Below are 14,768 nucleotides of genomic sequence, written 5' to 3'. Positions count from 1 at the left end.
GTTAGCCTGTGAGAGGGCTGCAGCCTCAGCTGTGCCAGGCCCTGTTGGGTCCCTCTCAGGACTGTATCCCAACTTGAACACAGCCTCCTCTTTAGCCCCCTCCGGAGTCCAGCCACATGAAACACTGGCATGTACTGCAGGCTTCGTATTTAATCTTCATGGGTCAGCTCATTTAATCTTCAAACAATCCTCGGAGGGAATGCTGTTCTCTCCATTTTCCAAATGAGAAAACTAACCCTACATGATGAAAAATCGCTTCCCTGTCGTCACCCAGCTTGTCTGTCACAGAGGCAGGTTGAAACCCAGGGTCATTTGAATCCAGAAGTGTAGCTGACAAAGAGCCTCTCCTTGACTAGACTCTTGCTGGGCTTCTCTAAGCTCTCTTCCTGACTGGGCCTCAACCTCAGCCTATAAAAACTGCAGACTCTCAGCACAAATGATTTAGTCCACTCCTGCCATATCCAAAGACCTGAACAGACACTAACACAGTTTCCAACAGCTCAAGGCCACATCCCTAGGATGGCCAGAGCCCAGTGAATGTGCCTGCCTGAGAAAACTCAAGGCTGCCAGAAGTTATTGTTTATTCCAGCCAACGCCTCAAGATAGGGCCCTAGCACTTCACTGGTGGCATAGTGGTCAAGAATCTGCCTGCCAATGCAGGGCATATGGGTTTGATCCTTTCCTGGAAGATCCCACACGCCGCGAAGCAACTAAGCCTGTGCACCACAACTGCTGAGCCTGCGCTCTAGAGCCCGCAAGCCACAACTACTGAGCCCGTGTGCTGCAATTACTTAAGCCAGCGCACTCTAGGGCCCACGTGCCACAACTACCTAGCCCACATGCTGCAACTACTGAAGCCCGCATGCCTAGAGCCCGTGCTCCGCAACAAGAGAAGCCACTGCGATGAGAAGCCTGCGCACCGCAACGAAGAGTAGCCGCCACTCGCCCCAACTAGGGAAAGGCCGCGTGCAGAAATAAAGGCCCAACGCAACCAAAAAAAAAAAAAAAGATAGGGCCCTATCTCCTAGTCTCTGTGGGAAGCTAGGAGCCTAACTTCCTTAAATGCCTTAAGTTAGCAAACCCACGTAAGTTTCATGTGGACCGAGCCCTCCACCTTCTTGTACATTTAGCAGGAATTTCCATGTGTAAACCCCACCATTGCCCCTCCCTGCTCTCTCATTCTCCCTTTAAAATGCCCTCTGTACAAATGGAAGTTGAGGTCAGTTCATGCTGGGCTCTCTTTCCTACTGCAATAGCATATTACTGATTAATATTTGTCCTTAACACTTTAGTGTCTGTCTGTGTTTATCTGTGACAGCTCTTTACCACTAGGTTATCTATCTAATGCTGATAAGATGGAGAATTCCCTGAAATCATTTCTCCATTCAGCCAACTTGATTAAAAGAACTCTGCTCCCAGAGTACTTGTCCAATAGGTGATCACAGGTTTGGACCCCGGGTCCAAACCTGTCTTTCCTCCGTCTTTCTGCTCTGAGGCTTACACACGTTAGTGAGGTCGATGGAGGGGAGAGGGCTGTAGCCGCAGGGCACCATGGAGGGCAGTATAAATACTGATCCAGATGTCCCAGAGATGCTCAACCAGTGCTTCAGCCCTGGACTTGCGCCCAGTTTCCCTGTGACTGCAGAGAGGTGAGCTGCAGCACAGCCCTGGCATCCCCAAGGCATCCCTGGGGAACTCTGAAGGCCTGGGTGGTGACAGACAGGAGCCGTCTCTTAGATGACCACTGGGGACTCTAGGATGGGAATGTTGGTGGAGAACGCTGGAGCCTGTTCTTTCAACATCACTCCCATGTCCTGAAGGCGCCCCACCCAGGCGAGTTACCTGGAATCCAGTCTCTTTCTTACATCCTCTCTAGGATTATTCTGGAATGATCTGACAATATGTGAAATCAGGGCTTGGAGGAGCACAGGCAGCTGTGGATGCCAGGACCACAAGTCGCTGCAGGGAGCATGAGGTGGGGGAGAATGGGAAGGGAGGGATGGAAGCCTCTCCAGAGCTGGCATCCTGGATGGAACCCTGAGGCCCGGGGACTGTCACGGGACCGCTGGGGAGGGCTCAGCCCTACGGTTATCTAGCCCCTGATGTCAAGAGACAAGCAGAGGAATGTGTGTTCAATTGCTTTGGGATAGCGAATTGCTGTGAGAAAAAACAATCACTAGTATGTTATGAGGACATTTTGTTCCCATTCCCAAGGCAGGCTGATAGGAAGGCAGGCCCAGCCACGTAGGGCTGGTGGCAAGATGTTAAGTGTGCCACCCATGAAACTGGTCAGGCATGCTCATCACCATGCCAAGCCTGTCCACGGCCAGCGTGCACCTATAACCATGCGCTGACCCCACTCCAGAGGAGCACAGTGCTGGGCGTCACCACACTAGCTACCGCACTGGCCCACCAGAAATGCCAGCTGTCTGCTGAAGGTGGGGAAAAAGCCGGATAAGGACGTTAGATTTCCTTTATCCTTTGGATTTTTTGCTCATATCTTGTTAAGGCCCTGCCCCTCGCCCCCCTGCCTTTCCTTCTCTTTTTTTTCTTTAATTTTAATTTTGCGGGTGGTTCTTTTGGAGCCCTCTGCAGCATTAGGGAACTTTGAACCCGCTCTAGTCCTCCTTTATTCCTTCTTCGTCCTGGTGAACTCTGGAGAGCAGAAGGAGCTGTTAAAAACTCAAATCAAAGCATGTCACTCTGCTACCTCAACTCACCGTTCTGTCACATTTAGAATCAACACCAAACTCCTCTCCAAGGCCCCTGAGGCCTAATATGACCCACCACCTCCTACTCTCTCTGCTCTGCACGCAGACACAGTGGGCTGCCCTGCAAGGCCTCTGCATCTGCTGCTCCTTCTTCTGAAGCGCCCTTGCCCATTCTCGTCATGCAGGTCTGGCTCAAATGCCTCTTCTGGAACAAGTCCTCCCTCCTGAGCCCCCAGCTCCGCATCCCCAGCAGTGCCTATTACATCACCCACCACAGCACTCACCACAGCACCCTCGTCACTCATCAATCACCCAGCACAGCACCCACGTCACCCATCAATCACCCAGCACAGCACCCACGTCACCCATCAGTCACCCAGCACAGCACCCTCGTCACTCATCAGTCACCCAGCACAGCACCCACGTCACTCATCAGTCACCCAGCACAGCACCCACGTCACTCATCAGTCACCCAGCACAGCACCCTCGTCACTCATCAGTCACCCAGCACAGCACCCACGTCACTCATCAGTCACCCAGCACAGCACCCTCGTCACTCATCAGTCACCCAGCACAGCACCCACGTCACTCATCAGTCACCCAGCACAGCACCCACGTCACCCATCAGTCACCCAGCACAGCACCCTCACCACCCATCAATCACCCACCACAGCACCCTCGTCACTCATCAGTCACCCAGCACAGCACCCTCGTCACTCATCAGTCACCCAGCACAGCACCCACGTCACTCATCAGTCACCCAGCACAGCACCGACTTCACCCATCAATCACCCAGCACAGCACCCACGTCACTCATCAGTCACCCAGCACAGCACCCACGTCACTCATTAATCACCCAGCACAGCACCCTCGTCACTCATCAGTCACCCAGCACAGCACCCACGTCACTCACCACGGTCTCAGACACTCACCACCATCCCCCACTTGAGATGTGGGCCCCTTGATAATGGCAACTTGACCTGTTTTTTTTTGCACATTCCCCAAGGCCGAGACCAGTGCCTGGCCCAGAATTCAGGTGCAGTTGACAGCAGGGAGTGGAATTATTTCACCGAATGGGAGACCCTGGATGAGGGGCTGCTGGAGGCCACAACTCTGACTCGCATCCTTCAGGCAGCGTCCACTCTGCCACCCCAGGGCCTCCCCCCTTCGCAGCACAGTATCTGAGGGAGACGTGGGGTTGCTCCACTGCATGGCTTCTATTTTCATCCCTGCAGCTGCTCTACTTAACAAGCAAGGTTAACAAAGCTGAGGGCCAAGTGATACAGCGGGCCACCAGCCAATCACTTCCTTTTTCAATCCTCCTCCTTCCTAAGGCTTGAAGCAAGAAGTCAGGATGCTAGAACCCTGCCCGAGTTTGCAAAAGGTTGTTTGCCAGTGTGGCTGGTGTGACAGCAATTCACTGGGGGGTCTGAATTTAACTTTACCTTTCGTGAACAACAAGCAGTAGAGGAGGGCCTGCCTCCCCAGACCACTGGGGCGAGAACATCTGGGGAGCCCTTTCACAAGCCCCCCATGACTCCCCAGTACCCTGAAGGTGTGTGGCGGTGACTGCAGCAGGTGGGCACTCTCTCCGTTACAGCAGTTCCCTCAAGGGGGTCAAGTCTGCAATGCAGCAGACGCTGGGACGACGGTCCCTGCCCATCTGGTCTGACCTGAAATGGGCAGCTGATGGCCACATCATCCCAAATCATGAGATTAGCAGTCCAGGTCCTAACAGCCAGTGGCTTATCTCTGACTGCAACCTGGGCTCAAGGGACACCCATTCCTTGAAGCACTCAGACCTCAAGTGAGTGAGTATGTCCACCTTTCTCTGCAGGGAGAGTACTGCCCTCTGAATTGTAATTGCATGTTGCCCACCACCTCCCCTCCCCGCAAACATTCTGACTATAGAGCAGATGGAGGAGTGGGCCTCACACACCAGAAAGCCACGATCCTTTGCTGACCTTTTCATGAGCAGCTGTGAGGCGGCTGATTCGGGACTGACCAGGGGTCACCGTGTCTGTGCCCCCCATGCATTTGGGTGGGCCAATGCACTGGGCAGGATCTTGTGTAAACTCAATTATGAGGAGGCAACTGACGTACTGAGACAGAGGAGCTAAAGTGTGAGCCTTCATTCTCCATTCTCTTTGTATGATATAGAACATTCATGATGTCTCTGAGGTATATTTTCTTGTTCTTTCATGTTTCCAAAGTCCCTTTCCAAAATAACACCCAGTGTTCTGTGTTTTGGATATTCAAAGGAAAAAAAATCAGATGGCAGTGGCTTCATGATTTGGGTTTTATTCCTTTTTCCCAGGAGCACTACCGCCCTGGGTCTGTAGGCTGTAGCCATCAGCTGGGAGCGGGGGTGGGGAGGTGTGGAGCAGGAGGCCCCATATTGGGAGCAAGCACAGGCACACCACCCCAGCAGGACTCCTAACATTCGTGCAGAGTCCCACAGCCTTTACGCACCACAGCCAGAGAGAAGGGGGCCTGGCTGCCCATTCCAGCACCTGAACTGAAGACCAGCTCTCCAGGCTATGTACTGAAACCCACTCAGCTCTCAGCTAATCCCCTGCCTCCTTGCCTGAAACAGGCAACTCCAGGCTTCTTACAGAAGTGTCTTCTGTGGGCACCCACCGAGGCTGAGTTCACAATAAGGATGGAAGGACAGCACTGCCAGGCAGGGTGCAAGAATCACACATACCAGGTCTTTCAAAGTACATCATTTAAAGTTTTGGGCACCATAGGCCTGACAGGGACGATGTGGCTCCTGCAGTCCTGCAGGTCTAACTGCAGCGCTTCAGCTCCATCTTGGCCACCGCCGCCCTGTGCACCTCATCGGGGCCGTCGGCAAAGCGCAGGGCTCGAGCCCTGGTGAAGAACTGAGCCAGTGGGTAGTCGCTGCTCAGCCCTGCTGCTCCGAAGGCCTGGCAGACACAGGGCAGGAGGGGAGGAAGCCCTGGGTGAGCCCTCGTCCCTGAGAGCCCCAGGAACAAGTGCCTGCTCCTAAGATCTCAGAACGGCCCATAACAGCCACCTTCCCAAGCTTGTCCCCTGACACCTGTGTGATAACGATGTTCTGGAAGACTTCAGGTGGGGCCGCACTTGCCATCCCAGGGATGCCAGACTCCCCATGTCTGCTCTGCTAGGTGACTTCTGCCATCGGGAAACCCCTCTGTTGGGGCCAGGGATTGAGATTTGGGAAGGAGGCATCCCTGCATGGTTAGGAGGCTGGGCCTGGTGTAAGAAGGACCTAGGTTCCCCAAATCTGAGCTCAGCTCCTTTCAAGCTGAGTGACCTTGGACAAGTCACTTCACTTTCCTCTGCTTCTGTTTCCACATATTCAAAATGAAGGTAGGAATAGAACCCCTCATAGGGTTGTACTGAGGAGGAAAAGGAAAGTCACATGTGGTGAGTGTGTGACAAAGGGCGGCTATTAGTTTACAGGAGGTTGGGCAGCTGAAGGAGAGGGAGTTTTGCATCTGTTGTAAATGATTCAGACAAATCAGTGACCCATCATCTGTGCTCACCTGAATAGCACGATCAGTCACTCGGTAGGCCATGGACGGGGCCACCATTTTAATCATGGCAATATCCAAAGCTGCAGCCTGCAAGGGAGAGGAGGTGTGGTTAGGAGGGCAGACCCGAGGGCTGAACACTTGGAAGAACGATCAGTTTCACAGGGAGGAGTAGAAACAATAGCTCAGAACAGAGGCTGAGGTCCCGCTGGACCACAAGCCTTGCCTGGTGCGTGGTCCCTGCCCAGCACTGACGGGGGTGGAGGGGGCAGCGGGGTGACTAGGAAGGGACTCGGGATGTTGTGCGGTGTGGGTGGCTGTCTGGTCAAGGAAAGACTCAGGGCGTCTTCCCAGGTGACGGGCAGCATCGCCAGCACACACAGAGGGCAGAGTAGTGAGTGGCTTGTGCCTCATTCAGGGTCACGGTCAGCTCTGTTTCCAAAGGGTAAGTGGAACAAGGCTAGCCGGGGCTCTGGGGAATTGATCTGAAATGATCTGCCCTCAGTCTGGGATTTTAATCGAAGCCCCTGAGAGCCCTCATACCCGGCACTAGAGTGCCAAGAAACAGGGAACTTGAGCCTGGGTCAACCCACTGCTACCGAGGCCTCTCGGCTAAGGGGTGGAGGCCCCGTGGAGAGATGGAGAAGGCAGGGGTCAGCATGGCATCGTACCTGGCTATTAGAGGCCCTCAAAAAGAGCCGTTTAAAGAATAATGTCACACTTGAAAATAAAGCTTCTCTTCTGGCTAACTCCATGGCTTACTCTTAGTTTGCTGGATGCCTGGAAGTCCAGGTGGGGCCGTAGCTCAGGCTGGGGCCCTGTGGCCCTGTCAGGTCCACTGTCTTGAACCCAGAAGGTCACTGGGTCAGTAAGACAGAAAGTTCAGTCCTCTTTTATTGTACCTTTTCCATTTTTGAAAAGCTGCCCAAGTAGTCCCAAGGAGAGTTGAAGCAAACTTATTTATGTCAAGGAGCCAAGCGCTTTCTCCATGGTTTGCTGAGTGGGGAGGGAAGAGTCAGCATCTAGAGATTCCTGGGCCTGCGTCCCTCACCGCGACCTCAGGACCTGTGCTCTGTGAGGCCCCTCGGCCTCCTACCTTATTTCCTGCCACGTCCATGACATGGGCAGCTTTCAGCACCAGCAGCCGGGCCTGCTCGATCTCCACTCGGGACTGCGCAATGTCTGCCAGGACCGTGCCCTGCTCTACCAGGGGCTTCCCGAAGGCCATGCGGGACTTCGCCTATGGACACAGGAGACAGGACGGGAGGCACGGGGCTGTGCCCTGCAGAGGAGGTGGGTGGAAGCACACAGGAGAGGGCTGGAGGGGAAGGGGGGCAGAAGCGGGACCGTGCAGCTCAGGTGCCACTTTGCCAGCTCTCCAGCCACTGGAAACTCCCAGGGAGAAGAGCCAGAAGCAGACAACGTTCGTGGGCACCGCGGAGCTAGTCAACGTGGTGGCTGCACAAACTACCTCCGGGAACCCCTTTACTCCAGCCATCCAGCCCCTTCTGGGCAGGCTCAGCTGCCAGGCAGGGACAGTGCTTGATCCGAACCGCCTCTGGCCCAGGGCTACTCTGTGAACTAGGCAGTGACTGTGGGCACCTCACACAGGCGGGGGAGGGTGCCCTCTGCTGACAGCAGGGCCTGCTTCACGTCCTGGGGTGCCCTCAGGAGCAAAGTCTGGGTGCCAGAACCCCCTCTTGGGCAACTGTTATTGCAGTGGGGATTCTACAGTCTTTGAAAGTTGCAAGCAATCAGAAAAACTTATAAGGGACCTATCCCCCGCCCCCTTTTTTTTTAAACTAAAAACAGTTAATGACACAAATATTACTCATGGCAGAAAATGTATCCATTTTCAGACACACAAAAAAAGAAAAAACATAAACACCTGGTATGCCATCATCTAGTCACACTTAATATTTGGTGGATACCTTTTTGTATGCATAGACATACATATGCATTTTTTACAGAAATATGGAGTCATACTCTTTATAATGCTTTGTAGCCTGCTTTTTTTTTTTTCATTAAGAGCACCTCTCTATATATCAAGAAATAGATTTCTACAGCATCATTTTGGAATTTCACTGCATGCCCATAACCAGGATTATCTGACCAGGCCCCAGTTGTTAGCCTTATAGGTTGTTTCCAACGTATTATAGTCATCACTGTGGTCAACCTCCTAGTATTAAATCTAATTACTCTCCTGAGACCAAGTCCTATGAATGGAACGGCCACGTCAATACTATGGTACCTTCTAAGACTTCTGACACGTACAGTCAAACTGCTCTGCAGGATGGGACTGGAGACTATACCTGAGCTCTTAAGAAAGGAGCATTTTCTTTAAAAACAAAAAAAAACCCCAAAAACCCAAAAACCGAAAAACTAGTCGGTCTCAACTAAAAAGGCTGAATCTCAGGTTTGCTCAGTAATCTATGCACACCGGACCATCTCTGTTCTTTGGACAGTGTTTTGTGAGATATTTTGGAGGCTCAAGGGTTTGCTTCGTCTTTGTGAAATTGATATCACCAATTTGAATTACCATTGCCAGCAAGAGCTTTCTTTTGTGTGGGCTTGCAACCTTTGAGGGGGTCAAAGAAGAATAAAGTTTTGGATGTGCTGGGGGAGGAGGATGGTGCAGGGCTGAACGCTGGAAGCTTAGGTTCTCCCTGGTATCTGATTTTTAAAGATGACCTGGTAGCAGGAATGCTCATCAGTAGACCCATGACCCTGTGGACCTCGGAACCTTGCCTGCTGCTGCTACAGAGCCTGGCCTTTTCCTTCCGGTCACCTCAACAGGGTGAGGCCCATTCTGCTCTGAATTTGAAACTTCAGCAAAGTAGCAGATGCAAAGCAAAGACAGGGACACCGCTTCTTGTAAAGAACATCACCTTGCTTCACCTGCTAAGTCTGCTCTCAGAAAACAGTTAGGATTTGAAGTTTGATAGGAAAACAGATGGGTCATTCTGGTACAGAGACAGTCGCAAAGGGAAGTACTCACTCGGGCCTTCATGAGCGCCAGTGCCCTCTTGGAGTACCCGATCAGCCGCATGCAGTGATGGATCCTGCCAGGACCCAGTCGGCCCTGGGCGATCTCGAAGCCCCTGCCAGGGCCCAGGACCATGTTCTCCTTGGGCACGCACACCTGCTCAAACAGGACTTCGCCATGGCCACCTGAAAGACCCAAAGGGTACCCCTGAGCCATCTGCCTACTTGTTTTCCTCAGATGTGTTTATCTCATCTGCTGGCAAGGAGTTTATCTCATCTCCTGCCCTTTTGTAGCCTTCTAACTGGAACATGGTTGAACAGGGAGGGAGGGAGGGAAGGAAGGAAGGAGTCTATTAAAGATGGGAAATAAATCACTGATTTATAATATCAAATGAATAGTTTGGCATTCTTTTTATAAAACATGCTTCTGCCTTAAGCTGAAACTCCCTAGCGGTATGTGACTCTAACAATGCAGTGATCCTACAGAAACACCCAAGGCAGGACGTGAACTTCATCAGCAGAGAGAAAGAGCCCCTGTGAGAGGACTTCCAGGCCTGGAGGTCGGCTGTCCACCCTGGGGTCTAGAAGAGAAGGTCTGGAGGGCACTTCCTGCCTCCTGCTCTGTCCTCTGTGGCCTCCTTACCTCACAGAGTCTGGCTTATCTTCTAAGGATGGAAGAGAAAAAAAATAAAGGGATAAATGCCTGTCTGAAATTTGCCTGCATGGTTGATACTCATGGATGGAAGTGAAATGCAGGAGCACATGGCCTTCCAAATGTCATCATACCCTTACAGATGTTACTTCCTGCAGTGGAGGTGCTGCCCAAAGCCTTTTCCCCAGGCCCAGACCCAGACCCGCACAGAGAGGCGAGCTGCTCCCGGGGGGCCAACCTGGTGCGTCCTCCAGCCCATACACCGTCAGAGGCCGGATGATATTTATCCCCGGGGTATCCATGGGAACCAAGAGCATGGACTGCTGCTGGTGGCGTGGGGCATGTGGGTCTGTTTTTCCCATAAACACGCAGAGCTGGCAGCGAGGATCCAGGATGCCTGCCAGGAAAAGAGAGAGACCCCATCATCTGACACGAGGGCCATCAGATCTCCTTAAACACACAGTCCTGGCCCAGGGAAGCCGAAGCCAGTAAGCAGAGAGGGCCCTTTAAGACATCACATGATCAGATGAGGACGTGCAGGCCCTTGACCAGCAGTAAGAGCAATTGGTTTCTGTCCCAGTGAGGAAGGAATCCAACATCCTAAGAGCAGTTTTTTTTTAAAGCACCAGGTCAAGTTGAAAATATAGTTTGGAGACAAGAAGCTGAAAACTGCTACTTTATTACTGGCAGCCTGTTCTGCTTTGTTCCCACAGGCAGTGGAAACATGATGGCTTTGGGCACAGGCTTCAGAATCAGGCCAGCCTTGAACTCTGGGTTCCCTACTTGTGAGCGGGGGGCAAATACCTTAGGCAAGTGACTCAAGTCACTTCTCCGTCCTAGTTTCCTTCTCTGTAACATGGGGATAATAACACGGACCCTCCGGGGAGGGGTGGGGACCTAGCACGTATGGAGAGTCCTGCAGAGTTAACGCCTGGTGAACAACAGGATTACGACCAGCCCTGCTGCTGTGGCACACCTGACCTCACAGCATGGGGAAGCCACCAAGGAAGTGACCTCCTGCCTTTCCAAAGGGAGATGCCCACAGCAGAACCAAGAGAGAGGGGAGTGAAGGAGAGATTCCTGGAACTGCCACATGGGGTCACCTGGTAACCCACGTAGAACCTCTGGTTCTCCCAGGGTTTGCTGCCTTTTCTGAGAACAGACACAGAATCTCCTTTGCATCAAATGGAAATGAAGCTAGTCCCTCCCACAGTTTCTCAGACAGCAGCAGGGCAGAGAAGACATGCTTATCAATGCAGACCCACGTAAGTGTGATTGAAAAATGAATTTCAGGCCAAATACCTGAGACCCACCACTTGTGACCATTTATGACATAGAAGCCATCCTCCTCTCGGATGGAAGACTCAGTGTTGGTGGCATCTGAGGAGGCAACCTGAGTGACAGCACATTCTGATTAGAGCTGGTCCTGCAGTCCTTGATGGCAGAGCCCAGATGGGGTCGGGCGAGGGTCTGGCCCGATGAGAAGGAGTACCTGTGGGTGACCCAACCAAGGTACCTGGGGCTCAGTCATAGCAAAACAGGAGAGGGCCTTTCCCTCCAGCAACGGAATCAGCCAGCGGGCCTTCTGCTCCTCGGTGCCGTATCGCACCAGAAGCTCCATGTTCCCTGTGTCTGGAGCAGAACAGTTAAAGATCTGGAAAGGAGAAAAAGCAGAAGGGTGACTCCCACATCCATATTCAAAACTTCAAACACCCCAGAAGCATGGACCCCGGGCTCCTTCCAAGTCACAGGCCCTCTGACACCCGCGTGAAAGTCCTTCCTCTCCCCAAGGAAATGCAAAGACCCACGACATTCTGAATATAGCAGCTCAGAGCCCCTGAAGCTCAACCACGGAGCTCCGTGGGGGAGAGAAAGGAGACTGGAGCTGGTGGGCTGGGGCCCATGGAAGCCAGCCAGGCCGTGCTCACCTGGGCCCTAACTTCCCGAGTAGATGCCCACCCCAAGCTGCTTTCTTGCTCTGGCTCCAGCCACCTGCCCCCAGTGTCCTCCCCCATAAGAAGTCTGAGTTTGCATCAGTGCTCCTGAGTCCTGTGCAGCTGCAGGGAACCCCATCGGCCCAGGAGGGTGGCTGAACTCGTGTGGAGGACGAGGATTTCCTCCCATGCTGAGAAAGACATTAAAGAAGGTACCTCGGGAGCGTACAGAGACGTGCCCATGACCTCGCACAAATGTGCGTGCTCTACGTTGGTCAGCCCTGCTCCGTATTTTTTCTCGGGATCAGTCTCCACGGGTAGAAAAAGGTTCCAAAGTCCTTCGGCCTTGGCTTTCTCCTATCACGGGAAAAAGAAGTCAGGGATCCACAGAGGGTGATTTCATTTTATTTTGTCCCGCGGAAAATAACGAGGCCAGTCTAAACCATTGGGCTGGATACAAACCCTGCAGATCTGTGGGAGGAGAATATGAGGGTGCCTGGAGACAGCCCAGTCCTAACAGTGACCGTGGCAATCAGTTCACTTCCCCGGTGTCCGCATCCCAGGCGCCCTACGTACACCACCTCCATCACTGTTAGCATCACTACTGTCGCCACGACGCAGCTTAGAACTCCACGAGCACAAGAGAGTGAAGGTCCTTTAGTGAGCCTGTGGGGACCCAGCCTAGGACAGTTGGCGGCAGCCTCAGCTGCTTTGATGAGGTGCCTAAGGACATCCCCTGATCCAGCTTCCTTTATGAGGCACAACTTTGTTCCTGGGAAAGTAACTCTGGGTTTCTGAACGTAGCTCCCAACATGGAAACTAGGAAGTCTAGCCTGGGGGTCAGGAGCCCAGGCCCTGAGTCAGACTGCTTGGTTCAGACCCTGCCCCACCACACCTGCTGGGAGACCTCGGGCAAGATACTGGAGAGCTCCATGTGGCAGTTTCCTCATCCGTGAAACGGGATGTCACCACCCACGCAATCAGTCATGGCTACTGAGTGAGCAGTAGGAGTGGACGGTGACTAAGTGGTGGGAAAAAGGAACCGCGTGGGAAGGTTATCAGGAGCTCAGATTAGAGAAGGAGGCTCAGAAATGGACGGGAGCCCAGGCAGCACAGCTTAGGACAGACACTCTGCAGTCCTGCTGTGCAATGAGTGCGTGCCAGCTGTTTTCTCTCTTGAAAACACTGTTTACTCTTTCAGTTGCAGGAAGGGATAGCCCGGCTGGCCTAGCTTGGCTCAACATGCCCACTTCCTGGCCGGGGGGGCTGGGTTGGCGCCTGGACTGACAGCTCTGCCAGACTGTGTCCAAAGGTGGGGAGGGAGGCCCCCAAATGAAACTGGGGTGCTGCTACCCAAAGAAAGGGGAAGAGTCTCTAGGCAGCCAACCAGTGTCCACAACACCCACCTCACTGGGTGGCTGGGGAGATGAAATGAGGTAACACACGGAATATAAAGTGCCGGACTCAGAAGCTGGGGGCTGTACTAAATATTAGTGATGATGGATATTCTTCGCACTGGGAGGTGACCAGCTGGCTGACTTTTCCATTACATTGGGCCTAGTCTCTAGGACATGTACTTCTAGAATCAGCACATACACTCGGCTCATTGCTGTGTTAAGCTAATTAGCTCAGAGTGCAGCAACCAAGGAGAAGGAGGACAGATTAACTGGAACAAATAAATCAGGAAGGGAAGGGAAAAGTAGGAAGGGAAGCAAGGGAGTTCTGAGAGGAGGAAGAATAAGGGAATAAATATAATCATCTCCTTATGGGAGGGGAAAACCCCACAGATTTGAGCCCAGAAGATCTGGATTGAGTCCAGGTGCTATTATTTCTAGCTGTGTCCCTGGACAAATTCAATTCCTTATCTTTAAATTGAGGTTCTTAATGCTTACCTCACAGGATTTGTGAGATGCCGTGTAAAAGTCAAATACTTCTCATTTATGGGTAGTAAGGACACTTCAGATAAAAGCCACGAGCCATAATTTCACCACACTCCCCAAAAATCTTAGTTGTCGTTATGATTCCCATTTAGGTATGACCACAAGTAGAATGTTCCCTAATCTAGGTTTTTCCTATGCATTCATTTTAGAGACTAGAGATGTTTGCGACATGAGTGTCTGCTTTTCCGATGCTTCTGCGCACTCCACGGGTACATCATACAGGCGAGGATTAAGTGTGCAGGCCAGTAGGTGGGGGATAGGGCATTTCACGCAGTAACAATGGGAGCACAGATCGGTAAGCCCCTTTCTGATGAAAATTTGGCAATATTTATTGAAACTCAAAATGGCCTCATTCTTAGACCAGTATTTTTACTTCAAATAAATGATGCTGTAGAAACGGTAAATGGGCACAGAAGCATGTAAGAGCATTCAATGTACCTTCCTTGCACAGGATCCAAACCCCTTCTTTTTTTTTGTTTTTTTAAGATTTTTTTGATGTGGACCATTCTTAAAGTCTTTATTGAATTTGTTACAATATTGCTTCTGGTGTTTTTTTTATGTTTTGGTTTTTGGTCACGAGGCATGTTGGATCCTAGCTCCCTGACCAGGGATTGAACTCACACCCCCTGCATGGGAAGGCAAAGTCTTAACCACTGGACCGCCAGGGAAGTCCCCCAACACCTTCTTATTCTGGGGTGCTCTCTCACTGTATAAATTTCGGTGGCATCAAGGTGCGAGCATGGGACCTACACCTGACTGGCCGAAAATTCCCACCTCAATCTTGGAGTCCTGAGGAGGAAGCATCCAGCAGAGACCTCCCAGTTGCTGCCCTAGTGACAGCCTTGGCCACACTCCCTGCAGCCAGCCCTCCCTTGGCCTCTGCTGTCTCCTTCAGGTGGCTCTTCAGCCTCCCTGTCCATGTTAGCAGCTAGCTGCAAACTCTGCTGCTTAAGTGACCAGAGTGACCTAAACTGAGATCCCCGCAGTGTCCTTTAGCCAGCGGCAGGGTAGACAAATTATGGTGC

At 52.2% G+C, this 14,768-nt stretch overlaps 1 protein-coding gene across 3 annotated transcripts in view; it reads right to left on the bottom strand.

The window, feature by feature from the left end:
* Positions 1-5,023: 5,023 nt before the first annotated feature.
* The window catches only part of ACAD10 (acyl-CoA dehydrogenase family member 10), a 51,052-nt gene continuing 41,307 nt past the window's right edge, over positions 5,024-14,768 (bottom strand). For all 3 annotated transcript variants that reach the window (XM_068563558.1, XM_068563557.1, XM_068563559.1), the window contains 8 exons: positions 12,020-12,160; positions 11,386-11,523; positions 11,172-11,262; positions 10,108-10,266; positions 9,231-9,403; positions 7,329-7,472; positions 6,245-6,322; positions 5,024-5,641 (listed from right to left, as the gene is read on the bottom strand). In XM_068563558.1, coding sequence (XP_068419659.1) covers positions 5,501-5,641; positions 6,245-6,322; positions 7,329-7,472; positions 9,231-9,403; positions 10,108-10,266; positions 11,172-11,262; positions 11,386-11,523; positions 12,020-12,160 — 1,065 coding nt within the window. In that variant the 3' untranslated portion in view covers positions 5,024-5,500. The remainder of the gene's footprint in view (positions 5,642-6,244; positions 6,323-7,328; positions 7,473-9,230; positions 9,404-10,107; positions 10,267-11,171; positions 11,263-11,385; positions 11,524-12,019; positions 12,161-14,768) is intronic.

The sequence above is a fragment of the Eschrichtius robustus genome, chromosome 14 (assembly GCF_028021215.1).
Source record: "Eschrichtius robustus isolate mEscRob2 chromosome 14, mEscRob2.pri, whole genome shotgun sequence".
Taxonomy (NCBI): Eukaryota; Metazoa; Chordata; class Mammalia; order Artiodactyla; family Eschrichtiidae; genus Eschrichtius; species Eschrichtius robustus.
Note: the sequence above shows the minus strand (reverse complement) of the source record. Positions and strands in the feature narration are given on the sequence as shown.